Source organism: Rhipicephalus microplus, chromosome 2 (assembly GCF_043290135.1).
Source record: "Rhipicephalus microplus isolate Deutch F79 chromosome 2, USDA_Rmic, whole genome shotgun sequence".
NCBI lineage: Eukaryota > Metazoa > Arthropoda > Arachnida > Ixodida > Ixodidae > Rhipicephalus > Rhipicephalus microplus.
This window is the reverse complement of record NC_134701.1, coordinates 137,147,784-137,168,070: the sequence shown is the minus strand read 5'-3', so window position 1 is coordinate 137,168,070 and position 20,287 is coordinate 137,147,784. Positions and strand designations below refer to the sequence as shown.

At 43.7% G+C, this 20,287-nt stretch overlaps 1 protein-coding gene across 3 annotated transcripts in view; it reads left to right on the top strand.

The window, feature by feature from the left end:
• The window catches only part of LOC119169741 (MAM and LDL-receptor class A domain-containing protein 1), a 317,209-nt gene that overhangs the window by 22,861 nt on the left and 274,061 nt on the right, over nucleotides 1-20,287 (top strand). For all 3 annotated transcript variants that reach the window (XM_075886843.1, XM_075886841.1, XM_075886842.1), the window contains exons 5-11: nucleotides 3,781-3,924; nucleotides 7,936-8,097; nucleotides 8,895-8,992; nucleotides 12,927-13,020; nucleotides 13,942-14,097; nucleotides 16,263-16,405; nucleotides 17,388-17,504. In XM_075886843.1, coding sequence (XP_075742958.1) covers nucleotides 3,781-3,924; nucleotides 7,936-8,097; nucleotides 8,895-8,992; nucleotides 12,927-13,020; nucleotides 13,942-14,097; nucleotides 16,263-16,405; nucleotides 17,388-17,504 — 914 coding nt within the window. The remainder of the gene's footprint in view (nucleotides 1-3,780; nucleotides 3,925-7,935; nucleotides 8,098-8,894; nucleotides 8,993-12,926; nucleotides 13,021-13,941; nucleotides 14,098-16,262; nucleotides 16,406-17,387; nucleotides 17,505-20,287) is intronic.

The window sequence follows — 20,287 nt, the reverse complement described above, 5'->3', positions numbered from 1 at the left end:
ATTTATTCACCACTTTTAAACGGGCCATGGCACCCAATGTTTTAATATTATCTGTGTACCTGAGTTATTCCCTTCGAATATACAATTAAGCTGGCGAAGTTTAGCTTATCTGGTCGAATACTTCATTTTTATTGAATAATTTTAGACACAAGCACGCGAGTGGCCTGAGGGTCGGGCTACACTGACATACTCGAGAGCCGTGACGTAAAACGACATTCTTCTTTCATCAGCTTCGCACGGAATCAGGATATATGTGGATATATAGCACTGCGTTGAATGCTGTTGCGACTGAGGTTTGCAGGAACTGGAGATCCGGGATGGAGGTGTTGAGGCAGGAGGAGGTTGAACTTGTAGCGAGTTTATTTACAATATTTACATGGCAAGAGCTCTCTATCCCGTAGCTATACATCAAAATGCTCTACATTGAAAGGCTCTTCATGGAACAAGCACGGTAAACAAGGACTCAGCAGCCCACGAGAGATGTTTTTAAAAACCCTCATTTCCTGAGATCTCTAGATCTTGAATAGGTACATACTGCACTATCCAGGTTCTACAGCACACACGAGGGTCATTATGCCGGCACCACCCCATTAAACGCACATACACAAACCAAACACGTGTATGGTGCCGGCAATGCTGCCTCCTCCGGCGAATATCGCTTCCAGCGAGCGGGGTCAAAGAAGTTTGCCATCTTGCCACTCGGGCTCACCGCTTATGTTTTTTTCAACGGCGGTCGCGGTCTAGGTGCCTCCAAGGGGTACTGACTGCACATCTGGTACTAATGTGAGCATCGGTCGCTCATAAGTCAGAGACGCACAGCGTGGTGGTCCGACGTCGGTAATCGGCGAAAGCTAGGCATTTTGGCTTTTACCGGGGCATGATGATCCCACGTGTCGCATCTCTGCGTGGACCACAAAGACAACGGTCCATCGAGTAATTTCAGCCACGCAGCACCCAGTACATGGAAACAGCAGGGCGTCTTCGTGCTGTTCCTTGTCTCCACGAAATGAGGTGGCAGCCTTTCTTCCGATCCGGTGGCTGTGGCAAAAGGGTGGCTCGCCAAACGCCACAATAAGAACTCGCTCGCTGGATTCCGTGCCGACCAGTTGCGCCCTCGTGATCTCTGACGACAGAGCAGCTCCGGGCGACTGAGCTGGCCCTACGCCATCTCCTGACGCCGATCAACGACGACGACGACAGCGCATAGCTCTGGCCTACTGGGCTCACCCTACGCCCTCTCCTGTCACCGACAAGAGCTTTCGGTGGTGTCTCGTTCTCGGACTTCTGCGGCCGTCTCCATCTTTCCTGTCTTCTCCTTACTTCCATCGTTCGCTGTCCCTGCGCCTCGCTCTCTCCTTCCTCTCTCTCTCTCTTTACCTTTTAATCCTGCCTTTTTTCCCTCCTTTACTCCCCTCTTGAGCTACTGTTGAGGTGTCCTGCCCCTGAGAGACAGTTACGGGGCTCACTTTTCTTTTCATTTAAAATCACTCCCCCCCCCCCCCCGCCACAATGCTTTATAGCGTTTCCAACTCGGGTAGAAGACCATGGCATCGTTGCTTGCTGCAAGTAACGTACAGATTCTATGGCAAAATGACGGTCACCGGCAGTGGGTAGGATTTACAGCCGGCGACTTCTACGGCCTGTTTTTTTTTCCTTAGATACTCTTTCGTGGCCTTCTATTTATATCTATATGGGCGTAATGGATCCTCTACATCTAGCTTTCGCTGAAAACTAGAAGATGTTGGGTGGCCGAGTCGTGGCCTGTTTGAAGAGCCCTGATTGTATGTATCGCACTATATTTCACTGCGTCGTGTGGGCTTCATTGGTTATAGAGCATTATGCAAAAGGAAATAGGTAATGCTTTCAGTCTGTTTATTAAAGAATAATGACGGAATTTTTGGTGTATAGAAAAGACCTGTAAGCTGTGAAGCAGTAAAGAATTCATTACCAACGCAATCAAGATAGCTTTATTTTATACTTCAGGGACATTTTATTCAGCGTTTGTAGTTCTTTGAGACAAGCTTCCCACTTTAGGTGGCAACCGCCAATATTCTTTATCTGAAGCCCTCTCTAGACATTTCTTATCAATGCTACTAGTGTTGTGCTTGCTGAACAGAAAGGCGTGCATGTAATATTGCCGGCAAAGTGTAATTCAGGGTTTGGAAAAGTGTGTTCAATCATGTAACGTGGAAAACGCGGGGACTTGGAGGTAGAGTTCTTGGGCGTAGTTACAAGGAACGTGGTGCAGTTTTAGTGGACAAGGCAGGTATTGCAAAACTAGACATATTTTGCTCTGCTGTTACACTACGCAGATGAACAGCCTTGTAGAAGTGGAGTGGAAATATTTCTGCAATGGTTCTAAAAAATTGCTCCACTACACTATGCGACACTTAATTTTTTGAACTCTCCCCTGCCTCTACAAGTGCCTTAAGTCACCACAAGAAACCAATGCTGGCATTCTCACGGAGGAAATGGTACACAGAGCTTGCAGCTGTTACGTATTCTAGTTCAAACAAGTTGCACTAAGAAACATCTCTACTGAAATACCATCAATGTTGTTTGATTGGAATACACAATCAGAAAACAGAAACAGATGGAGAAAACGTGACGACACTCAGGTTAGGGAAAGAAACAGGCAGGCATCTGCCACTTAGAGGGGCACAACACTTTTCTGCTTCTTCGTGAAACGAACAAACACAAGAAAGAAAGAGAAAACTAAGGAGGTGAGGAGAAAAAGCAAGTCAGATCCAAGTCGGTTTTGTTTTGAGAAAACATTATTTGGCTCTGTGTACCTGGTCACATTAAGCAGCTTATGCTCCCGAGAATAGCCAAATACAAAACTTTCCAGAGCATTTTTTACTGAATGTTTTCTTGGACCTATATTGATTCGTGCATATATATTTACTTGAAACAGCGCCGTGACGGGACGCAGAAGAAAGCGCTGAACTAGACGCTGTGGTATCTTCTGCATCCTTTCTGGACTGTTCGGAATAACTAATCTTACTTACATACAAACCCGCTCAGCCACCATTGATTCATGGCTGTTAGAGGTTGATCAATGGCACCAAAAACGTTTTGCCACATTTTTTCTTCTGGTAATTTTTTTTACCTTCAGCAACAAAGCAACAATTTCTGTGATATTCCTTTTTTTCCGCGCATCAACCTCAGTGGGTGGTTAATGTATACGCTTGCGCCGAAATATTAGCTAGAAAAATAAATGTATTGCGCGCATGTCTTCAGAGGATCGCCGGCATGATGGATCCACATCCACAAGTGACCCACCGTGCCAGAAAGCCTCCATGATATATATATATATATATATGTGTGAAGCACGACCAGCTCCCTTCAGTCTAACCGGAAGTCATAGGTTCTTGTTTGACCAATCACAGCATTACTTGCGCTTCGCACCATGGGTTCATCTTTCTGATATCACTCATGTCACAGCGAAAGTGATTCTTTCTTGTACTAGGTGTTGCATCTGCAGCTTTCAGTGCTGCCACGGATCTTAAGGACATTTCGTGCACGATGCGCGTGTTTACTTCAAATGATTTTAGAAAAATATGTCAAAGGTGCTTTAGGGGCACTTTATTGAGAACCTCAATTTTCGACATAAACGAAAGAGATACTTTTTCTTTGATGCGTGTTCTCAAAGCTAAAAGTTTGCACGAGTTATGAAAAAGAACACCAAATATTGCTTTAGCGTCGATATTTTTACAATTTCTGAGATATTACAAAGATTTATCAATAATGCCTGCTGCATTTTTACAAATCCCTTTTTAGAGCCAATGGACGGCTCCTGCGACTTCGACTGGGGTGACAGCTGCGGTTACGACCTTGGAAGCGACCGATACGGCAAATGGCAGCTTCAAGACCGAAGTGTGACGCAATTTTTTCTTCCCGATTACACCACAAACACGCCTTTTGGTAAGTTGTCAGTGTGACAGCATTGTAGTAAAGTAAGCATGGCGTTGTGAGGCGAGTACAGACGAGTCAATATGTATCGTTAGCGGCTCGCTGAGGAGATCACGCAAATACGAGAGCTAAAGAAAGATCGAAATAGCTGTAGTCTAACAGTGCTTTTCTAAGTTTGATACAGAGATCGCTTCTTGCCAGAGTAGTCTTCTTATATTTTGCATATAGCCACATCATTCTCGTTCTTGCTACTGCTTTCGCAAAGACATTCGATGCAATATTTCGTTTATATGACTGTGTTGCACGACTTCACATGTTCAAACACGTATTTAGTCGTAGTGCTGTAATGTGACCAAAGAATGTAAGCTTTCACTTTAAGAAGAAAAACTACGAGCAATATGCCTTTTACATTAGTCTTGAGATGTAGAATAACACGTACAAAACACTTCAAAGGCACACGCTTACTCTTTTTGCGTAACGATATGCTCTCTTCAGAGTGTCGAGGAATGCGCCCCTTTTTAAACGGACCGCCAATCCCTGCAATGTTTACAGAGAGTTTAAGAGAGCGGATGGGTATTTTTGAAACGTTTAACTGCACTAACACAAGCTAGGTCTGTGTTTTCTGTCTACCTTGTGAACGTTTAGGATAACGAAAGCGTTGGATATTTTAACAAAAACAGAAGCACTGGTGAAAATTTTTATCAATCAAGATTTACCTTCTAGTCATACCTGTTGCAGGCACATCACGTCGTTTTCAGAGAGACTTAGTCTGAAAGAAAACAATGGGATCTCCCAAGATTTACCAGTTTGAAGAACACGTAATTTTTCAGGGGCGATGCTCCTTATGGCGTGGCTTGTGCGTCCCCCGTTGTCGTTGTGCGTAACCTGTGGCGCATACCCGCATACCAGTGGCACATACCGGCCCCGCGAACATATCCGCATCTCCACATGTTACGAAAATCGTAGCACGGCGTCGTTATCACGCTCTCGGTGTTAACAAAGCGCTCGCAGCACAAATGTGGTACATACTCTCGTTTAGTTCTTAGATTGTCCGCTGGATGGCAGCACTTGTTGATTGATTGATATGTGGGGTTTAACGTCCCAAAACCACCATATTATTGTGAGAGACACCGTAGTGGAGGGCTCCAAAAATAACGACCACCTGGGGTTCTTTAACGTGCACCCAAATCTGAGCACACGGGCCTACAACATTTCCGCCTCCATCGAAAATGCAGCCGCCACAACCGGGATTCGATCCCGCGACCTGTGGGTCAGCAGCTGAGTACTTTAGCCATTAGACCACCGTGGCGGGGCTTGCGGCACTTGTATGTGATGAATATATAATAAAAAAGTTGGCCCCGTATCTGCATGTTTTACTGCAAATGTCGTCGAAAGACGATAGTCCTTCGTGTGGCGAGAGTGAACAAAATGTTTATTTGATGTTCAGCGCGACAAAATCGGTGAATGGTATTCTAGAAGCTCTGCATTGGTGAGTCTCAATCCATGCAGTGAAGGCGAACGAGCGCATCGAGGTACGTTAGACACGAGCGCCATCTGGCAGTTATCTTCGAAAACTAATAAAAGCGTGAACGCCCGCGGCTGAAGGTGCGCGCCTGTCTCAGAAGGGATAAGTAGAACGCAAAGCGTCGGGCAAGTGCCACCACCGTGTCGTCTTAGCAAACCATTTGAAACACTTGCCTTTTTGAGCATCGCGTTGCACTGCCAGCGCAGCGTGATAAACGCTACGGTCCTTAGAATTACATATGTGCTCCTTCTCTAGGATAAAGGCACACATACAAAACAAAGACGTGTTGTTATGGTGCCTCAGATATGCGCAATAATTTGCTTTTTAATTGACAATCGCACAAGTATGAACGCCGAAACTTGAACAATAATAATAGGTGCTGCAGATGGGTTTGGCCGTTCGAGGTATCATTTGGTGCCTTCAGGGGGATCGTTATCGCGGCCAAGGAGATAAATGTACAGACAGAGAGATACACAGACAGATAAAAATTCTGGAGTTGAAGGTCCCCAAGAACGACATCGTCTTTAAAAGAAGCGAGATGGCTGTACTTGAAGTGTTCACTAGATGGATAGACGAACGAACGAGCAGACAGACAATCAGATGGACAGACGGACAGACAGACACACGAATGGACGGATGAACTAACGGATGCACAGCATGCACGCACAGACGTACGCTTGGATGGACGCACGACGCATGTACGGACGCACGGACTTATGAACGCACGGACGGATGCATGAACAAATGCACGTACGAATGAACGGAAGCACGGATAGATTGACGGACGCTTCAATCCATTCATCATCCTTCATTTAGTGGATATGCTGCGGTTTCGCCTTTTGAGAGCGTATTTTTACGAAATTGAGGTAACGATATTGCTATTACGATTAAACTTGGCGTTCGCATAAGTATGTCGACTTCACCAATCTGTGTTCATGTTACTCAAAGGGCGTTAATTATTCACACTAGACGTCCTATCAATAAAATTCTCTTTTAGGTTCCTCTCTCTCGCTCTTTTCGTTCTCGATGCCTTGCTATGCTCTCCTTTACAAGGATAGGCTATCCTTTGCCGAGCGCTCACCTTCTCCTGGTGTGTATGCGGCTTCAAATTTCACCTAGCGAAAAAAAAAAAATTTCTGTATAATTTTCTTTTCTATATCCCTATCATTCTTTGTTTCTTTCTCTAGCTTTCTACGTGCTCAACGTCTCGCTCATAAAAGTTTTTCTATCCTGCACAGAGTAAGTTATTTCTTGGTTTTCGGGCGCGAAGCAGAAGGCGAAGATCGGGATGGTGATAGAGAGAATGAAGAGATTGCGTGCCAGTTCAACTTGACTGATGTAGTGCGTGGTAGAAAATACGAACAGTAAAAGAGCAAGCAGACGTGAATACAATCATCATCATCATCGTCGTCGCCATCGTCATCATCATCCTAACTACGTCCACTGCTGAACAAAAGCCTCTCCCATGTTCCGCCAGTTAACACGCTCCTGTGCTTGCTGCTGCCAATTTATACCCACAAACTTCTTAATCTCATCTGTCCCCCTAACCTTCTGTCTCCCCCTAACCCGCTTGCCTTCTGTGGGAATACAGTTAGTTAACCTTAATGACCAGCGGTTATCCTGTCTACGCGCTACATGCCCGGCCCATCTCCATTTCTTCTTCTTGATTTCAACTATGATATCCTTACACCCCGTTTGTTGACTAATCCACTCTGCGCTCTTCTTATCTCTTATGGTTACACCTACCATTTTTCTTTCCAACAACTGAAGGTTTATTCATCACGCAGGGCATATATATGCGACAAATAAAGAAGAAAGAAAGCAAAGCTATAGAAATTCAACAAACAAAGCCGTCCATACTTTCTACCACGTAGTATACGTCGATCCCGAACCAGCAATCTGCCCCATCAGCCTTATTGATCAACTTGATGTTTTTTTCCGGCGACACCAAACAAACTACGGCAACGCACAACAAATTTCTGTTGAAAAAAATTTTGTTTCATCCACTTTCGGAACAAATATTTTTGATGAAACGTTCGTTCTCACTAAAATCAGCAGTATTAAGACTCGTTTCACTCCCCATCTATATAAAAAAAAATGCTGCACAGTAGTTACTAAAATTTTAACAGCTATAGATGGCACATTTTTTCTCTCTATTTTTTCAAGTTTTCCTTTAGCTGAAAACCTGGTGCGCATGTATTGGGCGTGTATTTTTATAGTTTTTTGCAAATTCTCGGTAAATATATAGAAAATATGTAAAAGAAAGCGATTCAATTGGGGGAGGGTATTCTAATAGCACGATAGCATGGCGATAGTTTCAATGCCACATATATAAAAGACGCCATGCACTGTGAGACCTACGGAAGAATTTATCTCGAAGGCACCGAACATTGTAAGCGACTTTTATTTCCGCAAAACTATAAAACATGTGGAAGCCTACCCGTGAAGAGACGGCAAATATTCTTACGCCTTATGGAAGGACAAATTTTCATTTACAGGGGGCCTTCTCTATTTAGAGCTAAAAGGTAACGAGACAACGGCCATGCTGACCAGCCCAAGGCTGAGCGGTCGCCGCGCCAAACTGTGCCTCGACTTTCGTTACCTCTTACCTGGAAACTACTGGGACCAGACTGCATATCTACTTCATGTATTTCTCCAGGGTAGGTGACAAGGCTTTCTCTACGTGAAATGAACAGGGAGGGCCAATGGAAAACCATACACATAGTTAACTGTTTCAATATAGAAAAAAAGTATCAAACGTGCAAAATAAAGGTTGGTTTTCAGGTAAGAAACCATTTATGAATAAAATATATACATGTTTTTCAAGGTAACAAACAAGTATTTAATAAATGAGTAAAAAAGCGAAGCTAAATACTATCGCACACACGCAGGAACACACACACACACACCAGCACGATTTAGAGGACAGCGGCATATTGAAAGCTAGTTCGCCTTATGGAAACCATTTTCATATTGCGAAGTAGCTTTTGATATGCCGCGAGAGCATGTGATTGGACGGTTACCATGAATACTACCTTTGTGCAGCATAGCTGTGCGTACTTGTGACTAAAACTACCGCTAGGCGGCGAAGCCACACTTCGCCTTTGAGCACGCAACATGCTTACCGTATCACTGAATGATATATTTGGTGGATGGAAACGGGACGATTACCTTGGCTGTTGATTACTAGTGGATATCCAGTCATACAAATATTATCCTGATCGTCGGCTTCTCCATAACACATGATTGGTCGCGGCGTAACTCTGCTTTATGAATAAAGCCTATACAGATTTTCAGGGCTACGAAGAATTTGAGTGCACCTATTGAATTGCCACAGTGACACTCATTTGTCAAACACTTAAATTGCAATCCCTGTGTGTTGTTCTTTATTTCTTTTACACATTTTTTAATAACCCCCATCATTTTTTTGTATTTTTATTTTACCGTCTTCCGAAAGGTTCACAAGAAGTTTCATGGACGTGGCCTTCGAGCGAGCTGTCGAAGGGGTTGTGGACAACGAAGGAAGTGTCATTCAAGGAAGACAAAGACTTCACGGTTAGTAGTTGAACGAAAAAAATCCACAGAAATAACGGGGTTGTGTATTATTCTCGGGAAAACTTCGGGATGGAAGGCGCAAAGTGAGCTATATAACCTTTTTTAATAAAAAAAGAAACACTTCCTTTCTGGGCTATTGCAGAGGAGTATAAAAGCTGACGTTGCAGCATGGGCAGTCCTTTTTTGGAGGGGTCAGACATGTTAACAACACGCAGAGGGACTAAGGTGACACCAAGGAAGATTTCGTTCACGTGTTGGATTATAACCGAGATTTTGGTGTAGAGCTTTACTCGGTCTCCTAGGTAGAAAATGAGCATAATCATGAACCAGCACGTGCACACTTTGTTATCTTATTGTTGTGTTCCTTTTGTTACCCTTAGCTCCCTGAGCACGTTCTCCGACTTGTCCGACGTGGGATGCTGTAACTGTGATGGGGGAGATAGTGAGTACAGTGGCGGACAACTGATCGAAAGTGATGAGCTGCTGATGGCTGTAGTTTGCCCTGATAATCTGGCACAGAACTCTTCAGCAACGTCCACATCTGGTTGATTTTGGTGAAGGGCTAAGGCCTTGAATGGTGACTCCTGAATGGGCGATGACCGCAAACCTCTAACCATCCTCCATATCTGCGATAAAGGCTTACGAGGGTCGAGTGACTCGCAGAAAGTAATCCAGCGTTGGAATTCTAGCTTGTCCAACCGACGTTTGATCTTCTTCTGCATACGTCTAGCAGTCCGTAAATCTTCTATGTCCTTTGTGCGCCGGTACCTTCTTTCAGCTCGTCGTCGCAAGGCTCGAAGCCTCTCCAGCTCTAAGTCGATGTCCATGATTCTTACAGGGCATGGGATCGTACACACAGTCTCTTTTACAGTGCTCTTGATGGCCTCTTGAAAATCGGATATGTGTTCTTGGCATTGGTGTTCCATACGGGACTGAAATTTTTTCCAGTCCACTCTTTTAACGATCTCGCGCACTTTAGGAGGCGACAATCCTCTGATCTTGACGTATGTTGGAATATGATCACTCCCGTGCGTTTCTATATCCGTGAACCATTCAGCATGTTTCACTAGGCTTTGCAAAACAAAAGCCAAGTCGAGACAGCTACTGTATGTGGAGCCACGTAAAAATGTAGGGCTTTCATCATTCAGTAACTAAAGTTGGTCATCGGAGTCAAAAGACACCAAGCTTCTGCCCTTCATGTTGGTATTCTGACTTCCCCATAATGTATGATGAGCGTTAAAATCCCCAATGATAACACACGGGGCAGGCGTTAACGCTATGATGTCTCGTAATCTTTTTTGATCGAAACGGCTTGATGGTGATAGGTATGCGCCAACCACAGTGATGTTGAGCCTCCTCTTTTTCACTCTTAAGCATACGTATTGGTTTTCGTCATGAGGTGGTACAGGTTGAGAAATGTAAGTGAGGTCTCGGCGAATGTACACCAGAACCTTGCTGCTTTCAGTAACAGTAGACGACATTAAAGGTTCGTAATCCGAGAGTCGTATTGCACTCGATAAGTTCGGCTCACAAAAGATGATTACGGGAAACATATTGACGTACACAAATCGACGAAAGTCACCAATGCGCGATCTCAGTCCCCTGGCATTCCACTGCAGTATTGCTGCTTTACGAACCTCATACCGGAAAGACAGTGGTGGGTTAGCCATGGTCTACTCTAGGGCTGCTAGCACTGGTCTAAGCGCGTCCAGTACTTGAAGGGCACTTTTGGCTGACGGTGTATTCATGTCGCTTAACAACATGCGAATGGTGTCCACTAATAATCTTAGCATCACCATCACTCGATGATCTGGATTCCCAGCCATTGCAGCATTTTGTGCTTGTTCTTGAGGCGGCTTCTGTTGAGGCTCGACAGGTCGTGTAGGCGGCTTCTGTTGAGGCTCAACAGATCGTCTAGGCTGAAGGGGTGGCCATTCCTTTGGAGAGAGAGATCTTCCAGCATCTTCTCTTTCAGCGCAGATGTTTGCCGAGCTAGGAGCCGCGCCCGTCGATTTAATTTGAGTTTCTGACTTTCTCGTCAGATTTTGCACTGTCCTTCGTGAGGACCTTCGACGATGGCAGCGCCTTCGCCTTACTTTTTGCGCAGCTTCTCTGTGAGTCGAGTTGTCTCGCATTATTTGCCTCGGAATATAAATCTCTTTCTTAATCTGAGGACAGTCCTTGGAGGAAGCACTGTGAGCTCCTTGGCAGTTGGGGCATTTCAACGTAGTTGCATTACAGTCGTCTTCTGAGTGGTGTTCAGCGCATCGAGGGCACACTGCGGAATTTCTGCAAACGCCCTGCACGTGGCCAATCTTCTGGCACTTGAATCACTGCATAGGTTTCGGAATAAATGGGCGAACCTGGTGACGGAAATGGCCCATCTTCACGTAAGAGGGAAGACAGTCACCCTTGAATGTTAGTCGCACACAACGAGAGTTGGCTAGGCGACCAGCATGCACAATGACGTTGTTTTCACTCACTGGTTTTATCAGTACAGAAAGATCTTCATTGGCGATTTCAGTGTCTATGTCATAGATAACTCCTGTTACGGTGTCACCATTCGCTGGTATGATGGATCGGACTTTGATGTTTCTCATGCTGTAGCGTGTTCAGTGCACTTGGGTTCCTCACGTCGATTGCCAAAATATTCTTCGTCGTGTTTATTCTGATGTCCTTAATCTCGTTAGGCACAATGTTTTCAAGGTACAAGGACAGTGCTTGCCTGTTGAGGAAGCGTATATTGGCAGTAGTAGTCTGCGGCACAAACACAATGAAGTGAGGCCATCGCTGAGGCGCTGTCCTCACAGTGGCTGTACTTGATGCCGATGATGTGTTCATGATTCTTCGTTTGGCCTTGCGGTAGAGCACAGGTTCGAAGTCGTCTTCCGAGGACTCGTAGTCTGATGCAGAGTACAGCTCGGTGTCCTCGCTCTCGCTAGATGGATTACCACGCTTTCTTGAAGCAATGCCCGTGGATGAACTGGTACTGGGTGGGATCTCCGGGGATTGTACATCCATGACCACGATGTAGGGGGCTGGAGACCCCGCTGTTGCGCTGTGGAACGCAGAAAAAACAGCACAGACCGCAAGATGTGTTCCACAAGAGAATCACTTCGTCTTCCTCTTCCTTGTACACATTGAAAGAGTCCATAAACTTAAAAAAAAGTTAAAAAAGTGAAAGAGTCCATAAACTTAACGACCTAAACTCAGTGCATGCACAATGACGCACTTGCTTGTGCAGACCTCTAATGTCATTATTCGCAAGCATTCAAACCTGCTCCTTGGTGTAGGTTGTGTCAAAAAGGATTAATTAAAAAACAATATCGGCAAAATCGCACTTATAGCCCACTTAAAGTGAATAACTAAGTTTTAACAGTAAAAAGCGCGTACAAGTGCACACAAGTTGCACTATCACGCGTCTCAAGCTACTTGGTAGTGCCAACGCATCAACGAATTCTTTATCAGATCATGAACGAAAACCTCGCAAATGGTTTACTCTGAGATATGTACTGCAAAACTACATGTCTATTAGCAATACATATTTCGCAAAATTGCGAGTGAATTCCCGTGAGTAGACCATTAGGAGCAATCAGTAATTTATTCACTTAGTTTTTCTATGTTCTTTCTTTCACTTACTTTCCTCAATATACCTAGAAGTATTGTAAACTGTCATCGAATACTTAACCAAAATATTAGCTTAATACTGTTAGTAGAATGTTTGGTTCAATCTTTAGAATTGTTGCAATATAGCATACGCGGAAGTGTACACCTAATAGTACAGCATTTACCATAAAACTGTATAATTGCACGAGAACAACAGACACCGTATGACCTCTACAAGCATTCACCGCATATGAAGTAGGAACTAGTACATAGGTCTATATGCAAAGTCTACTACTTTATAATTTGAAAATGAATGCATTTTCTGCAGGTGATAATTCAATGCGCTATGAGAGGACCCAGTTCCATCAAAGCTTATTGTGCCATAGATGCGATAAAGCTGCGGGACTGCCAAGGAAAGCGTGGTAAGTCAGTTTATTTAGAAAAAGTAAATTATTAGAGCATTCGAATATTCTCCTAGTTGCCTAATTGTCTATGCACACAGCAAACAAGATAACACTTTTTCACGATGTGCCTTGATTATTTGAGTGATGAAAAAATTATATACCTTCGCAATCAGAACTGCTTTTGTCAACGATAATGGCATGGCACATGTCCTAACTGAAGCTGTCAGCTACATAAGCAGTTATGCGAATTATTCAGCTTGAGTTTTTCTTTCGAGAACGTCTGACTCTAAAAGACACTATGCTCATAATTGCCTCTCTCTTTTAATAAATGGCACACCATTAGAGCATTTCAACTTTTTATTTTAAACTATCAGAGGTGGCCAGACAGATTTATTAGGTGGCGAATGTCGCGCCTGTTATGTTGAATGCACTGGCATAACATGGCTCCAAACAGTGAATAAATAACACATTCCCCTAGCCTATGCTATCGGTTATTTATTTACTGGCTATTTCTTAATGCATGCACTCGTCATAATTCAAAACAAAATGAAATATTTTTGAGTGCCCACGTGCCATGCCTTTCTCCTCTATAGAAAACCTCAAAACGTTACAATATTCACCGATTATAGGCATATAAATGATTTACTGAAAGTACGTGCCCTTACCCCAAACTATATTACTGCAATCAGAAAGCAGTTCTGCCCTTCACTTGACACGGCAACCGCTTATGGTTCTAGGGAACTGAAAGATTTGAGGTCAATATATACCAAATATTAGGGAACACCAGTTAAGAACTTCCTGAGCGTATGCCACCGCCATACACCTAGATCTTCTTCCCCGGTGTTTAAGGGTTAACATACGCCAGTAGGTACACGTATTCTACAATCGCGTTTCTCAGCATGGTCACGAGAATAATGGCTCATTTTGATTTTTCGCCAGCACAAAATGACAGTCTCTGCGACTTTGAAGATGGCTGGTGCTCTTGGAATAGTGTCCTTTCCACTTACTCTCGTGTTTCTTGGATGCTGGGTGGCGGAAACGTAAAAACTACTCTAGGAAGGCCGTTCAAGGATCACACGTATGGGAACAGAACCGGTGAGTGCGACATGACATGCCATATATTAGTCGAAATTGATACCATGAATATACACAACGCATCCAAGGAAGGCATGACCTAGTTGTAAGCAATGACCCGATATCCAATTGCTTTCTGTCAAAGGGTTAAGGCTACTGAAATTTGTCAATGAGGAAATAATCCATCGAAGTAGTGTGTTGTGTAAGGCAGGACGTAAAACTTTAACGCTAATATATTTCCTTATGTATATATGCACACATTTGCTCTATACGCTGCATTTGCAAGCATATTTCTTTTTGATGTGAGTGTAAACATTCGACAGAAATCTGTCTAGTTGGCTCGGTTCCGAAACGTCAGGTTTCTTCAAAACTTTTGTTTGGAATTCAAATAATCTCCCATATTTGTTTTTCAAATTTCACCTTCTTCGAGGGATCGTAGATGTGAAAAAGGGATCAAAAATTGTGGCGCAAAATACCAAGTAGGCATCTGATTTCGATTCTCTGCTGATTCGGGTAATGACATCATCTCACAATAGTACATAAATGGTCACGATATAATTTAGCGTTACGCTACACTTCTCAAACTAATTCGTTGAGTAACCACTTGTTAGAAGGAAATTCTGTAGCAACAAGATATACACAGTTTCTGAAACTTTTGTGTGTTAAAACAGGGATTAAAATCCAATGCGATTTAAGTGCTGACGGTGACCAGTCACTTTTGATCGTGATAGTGATCTGCATTGAAGTTCTTGTTTATGATAGGCTTCGTCACGCATATTGCAGAAGGGAGCTGATTCATGTGGATTTACGATCCCTTTCCCATACGTTCAATATGAGCAAGAACATGACTATGTAGAGATAAAAGAAAAAGTAAGACTTAGAAATTACATATGAAGGAAAATGTAGCCTACGGGGAATATGTATGTCTAGACATAGGAACCATTTTGATTTGATGATGCTCGGACTTAACCGCATTCAGCAGCGCACAATGTGACAAAACTTGTAAAACGTACTTGTGTGGACATCAATGGAACTGTGACTTGGAATAGATAGCTTATATTTATTTGCGTTGAGCGATATAAAATGGGAAGAAAAACAAAACAAAGGTTTATAATGCTGCCATTTCAAACAACGCATTTCGCATATCTCACAAATGGATCATTTGTGACGAGGATATAGCGTGCATATTTGAGAATGTGTCAAGTACGGATGCCTGCCATGAAATATACAGATTTCATTTCGCGATTGAGTTTCAACGAATCGTGTGTACGTGGGGTACGTGCACCAAGAGAGAAAAAATACGTGTAACGAGTCTAACTCGGTACCAGCCCCCCCCCCCCCTCAAATGTAATATGTGCAATAGGGTAGTAAAAATTGCGATTGCATATCATTGAGCAAAGACACTAACATTTTATTCATCTTAAAATGACAGGCTGCATGGGCCTAGTATTTAAAACGCCTACTATGGACAAACGTTTCTCTAAAAAAGCGGCATAACGTTGTGGCCTAAATAAACTTCCACTCTAAGACAACCGCTTTAACAAGTAACGGGATGTGTTTAGCAGTCATGAAACGACTTAGACGATTGTATAAAGTGGAATAAAGCAAAATCACATAATATAGAAAATATTAGCGGGGAAGCGTTTATTTGGCTGTGGTACGCTGAGGAATCTGGAACAGGAACATAAAGTTGAGAGAGGGACTTATGAAGGCGTACTCATATGAAGCCATACGCTTGAACGAGCTGACAGCTTCAATCCTTTGAATTCCTTAGAAGTCGACTTGGGTGTTCTACAAAACGTACGCTCTTTATCTTCAAGGTATTTAGACGCGCTCATCGCATTCTATTACACAGGCATTCCCAGTATTGATCTCTCACAGCTTCTCGGTCTTGGCATACGTCTTGAATTATAGCAAAACTGTGTTTAAACTGGAATGTTCAGGTAATACTTTGAACGCTTCGACCATGACCTGGTTGAGTGCTTCCTGGACGTCCAAATTTTGCGTCAAGCTTCGTTTCAAACATGTTTCATGTTGCAAGTTGATATGTTATTAAGATGATTGTCTGTATTGACTCACTCTGCAGTTTTTATTATATTTCATAACACTGGGTAAAGACAAATGTGTTGATTCAGGTGGTCTTGCACGCTGTTTTATACATAGACATTTTGTTCATTTTGCCCCAGGCTCATACGTTTTCTTCAGCAACCATGAGCGGACCAGTGGTGAAACAGGAGATCTCATTAGCGAGATTCTTTCCTACAGCAGCAGGATAACGCAGTGCGCAGAGTTTTGGTACATCATCTCTGGAGAGAACATGGAATTGAAGGTACATTACTGCATACTCACAGTAACTCAGTAACGCATAGCGCTTTCAGAATATGTAACAGCGCCAGAAGAAAAACTGAGGATTGTAGGTGGTTTATTCTTGTGATAAAAAAACAGCGCTAAAGAACGGTCGAGGACCATGGAAGACACGACACAGGTGATTAGATAGCCAACGACTGTTTCGTGTCTTATTCAGTCACCATCTTCTTTTTAGCGCAGCTCTTCTTCCCAACGATGTAACAGAGTTAATATAGGTAATAATTTCAAGTTTGACGCAAAGCTAGCGGTAGGTGCGCGTATCCAATCGAAATAGAGCCCACATGTAAAACGGCCTTTTTCCGGATCCATGGGTATTGCCGAAAGCAAATTGGTTGGATATATACGTGTTATATATTTTGCAATATATTTCGCAGTGGTCACTGCAAGACGCTGCCTTAGAGAAATGCGTCATTATACGTTATATTTCTTATTCTTGTATCACGAAGGACAAAAAAGATATCTTACAGATACGATGATTGTGAGGCTGAGACAGGTGACCTCAGTATATGACATACCACATAGTTGCCGACCAAGAGTGGAAGGGCACGTTGACATGAATATGTACCACACGATTCGCTTATTGAATTCACTTGCGTATGACATATTTACGAGCAAAGGTGTTGTTTATAGATTAATGAATCAGCAAACACAAATGACAAGAATAAAAGTTATTGCGATGACAACTAAAACGTGCCAAAAAAACAGGATGATTACGACATGGCGAACCAATAAAAAGATGAACTTTGCTTTTTTCAAGTATTCTACGACGTTACCAGTGTCTGCAATCCCAAGCCCACAGAACCGGAATTATAGCAGCCCAAAAACACAGAAAGGACAGCACAATGATCCGTGGGATACCAGCTGCATCAGTAGTTACTACTTTCAAACTGGGCTATAGGCCTCACCATGTTGTTTTTACCCTTACCTGTCCCCATAATCTGCAGGTATTGACACGTGACCCGAAGCAGAAAGAAGTCAACAATCTTCCTTTGTGGACACAGAAGGGCGGCTTTTCCTCGGAATGGCAGATGGGTCGCATCGCCGTGCCCCACAGGAACCAGGTTAGAAAAAAAATTTTCTCATAGCAGTCGCCAATACAAGGTTCACCTAGTGAAGCCAGCAGGCAAGAAAGTAGATGAAGTTCGAAAGTGTTGTGGCTCGGGCGCGTTAGTTATCCATGAACTTAGCTTGTATTAGCGCGGCACATATGAAAAAAAAGGATAAAAAGAAAATTAATGCCTGCCTTTCCTGACGTCCGTGTCATCTTTTTCTTTTTCCTTTTTTTTCTAAGTGCCGCGCTTATACAAGCTAAGTTAAAATAAAGCGGAGCAAGGCGTACTTTGCACAGATTTAGAGTCTGTTCGCTTCATAAGGTTGTATCTAAATAACAAATGATAGCATCACTATCCATAAATTTCTACTGCCTCATTCGTGAAGTGAAATTATAGCTAGCGGTATTCCAAAGAAGGTTCAACTTGTGCATGGAATTCAGAAGTTAGCGCACAGGAATCCACCATATATCCGGATCTTTGATATATATATATATATATATATATATATATATATATATATATATATAAATATATATATATATATATATATATATATATATATATATATATATATATATATATATATATATATATATATATATATTCTTTTCACTGCTCGCTGCGTCGTCCTCAATTTAAGCTGAACCCTCTTTGTAAGTCTCCAGGTTTCTGCTCCGTAGTTAAGTACTGGCAAGATACAGCTGTTGTATACCTTCCTCTTGAAGGATAGTGGCAATCTGCGTGTCATAACTTGAGAGTGCTTGCCAAATGTGCTCCACCCCATTTCAATTCATTTAGTTACTTCAATCTCGTGGTTCGGCTACGCGGTTATTAACTGCCCTAAGTAGACATAGTCTCTTACAACTTGAAGTGCACTATTACCTATCTCGAAGCGCTGATCTCATACGAGGATGTTGTACATCACTTTCGTTTCCTGCAGATTAATTTTAAGACCCACCTTTCTGCTCTCCTTGTCTAACTCTGTAATCATCAGTTGCAATTCGTCCCCTGAGTTACTCAGCAATGCAATGTCATCGGCGAAGCGCAGGTTACTAAGGTACTCTTCATTAAGTCTTATCCCTAACTGTTTCCATTCTAGGCTTCTGAAAACCTCCAGTAAGCACGCAGTAAATAGCATTGGGGAGATTGTGTCCCCCTGCCTTACACCCTTCTTGATGATTATATATTCTTGATTACACCCTTCTGTATATATATATATATATATATATATATATATATATATATAATGGAATAAATAAGGCAGAGACAGCACCCTTGCTGCAGGCCGGCTGTTCTATTCTCCGCTTCCTTTTCCTCTACTTCTTTAACTATGCCCCCCAAACGCACCCTTGCCCCCGCTCCACTACATCTGCATTACACTCTGCCACGCCGCGAAATTGCCTCTGGAGGGTGGCATAGACTGTTGCGCGCTGGTCTGTCCTGGCCACGCAGGGAGTTGGTCTGATGAGGTGGAAGCGATGTCTCGGGTGGGCGGTACTGACTGTGCCTGAGTGGTCTCTCTTCGGCACGCCACGACAGGTCGTGTCGGGGTGTCGATGTCTCAGGTGGGCGGCGTTGCCAGTATCTTTGTAGCCACAGGTCTTGGCCACGTTTCGGCTTTGCTGGCATATTTGATGATCGCTATGGTGGTCTACATTTACTGTGGCGTTGTGGCTGCTTGCCTCGGTCACGATGGCATCTGGCATGTGGAACTGCCGATGTTAACTCAGGAGGGCGCATCAGTATGCGGACGCGTCTCCGCAGTTTATCTATTCAGAACCACGACACGAGGAAGACGTAATCTACGGCACTGCTGAAACAGAGGCGTGTAACCAGCGTGTGTTATACGTATGTAAGGACGCATGTAAGGGGTTCAATAGTTGTGGTACCATCGCAAAGAGGGAAGTAACATGCATGAACATGTCTTCCGTGTGTTTAGTCACGTTGTTCGAATCAGATTCCTCGATCTTAGCCAAAGCGTGGTAGCCATCCACACATCCGGGTGGTGACGGCTCTCCAGTCAACAGTAGCTGTCCCGGTGGGCCTGAGTTCAACTTTACCTTGATGGCTGTGGTGAACTTGTTCTGTTCCTTCACTTGGAGCGCGTCAGGCACTGCAATAACTGGAATCTGCACGCCCTCAAGCACTGGTGAACATGGAGATCGCATCACGAACAGCTGGGGCTTCTAAGTGGCACTTTTGTCTAGTAGAAGCAAGTCGCGGAATCGGAAATGTTTGGCATGTAGTCCTGCTTATGGCCGGTATTGGTGTCGAGCCCGTCTCCTTTCACACTCACGATTCTGTCTGCACAGGGGCTCCGGGGAACAGTTGAACAATGGAAGTACTTCCCCTTACCAACAGCTCTCCGAAAATGTGCTACTTGGGGTCGATTAAATATGCGCCGTCGGGAGAACGTCTTTCCAGAGCTTGGAGGCTGAGAGGTGCACTGTCGAGTTGTTGAATTGCAGAGCTGTGATCCGTGGTAGAGTCTGAGTCGTAGCCAATGCGTCCGAAGGCTGCAATGAGCTTGGTGCTCCAGTTTGCCCAGGACTGCTGTCACGCGCCTTCATATTTGTGCCACGCCATGGCACCATCTCGAAGGCGGTCAATGGCAACGCACCATTTATGTTGGTCCGTCCAATTCTCGTGAGCTTCGAGGGCGTTGACGGTCACCACCCAGCCGACGGCGTCATCCTGGAACCCGTCGAATTCCGGTGGTTTGCTGATGGCGTGTGCGGGTGGGTCGGTACGCGAAAATGCAGAGATTACTGAGTCGAAGCAACCGATCTGGT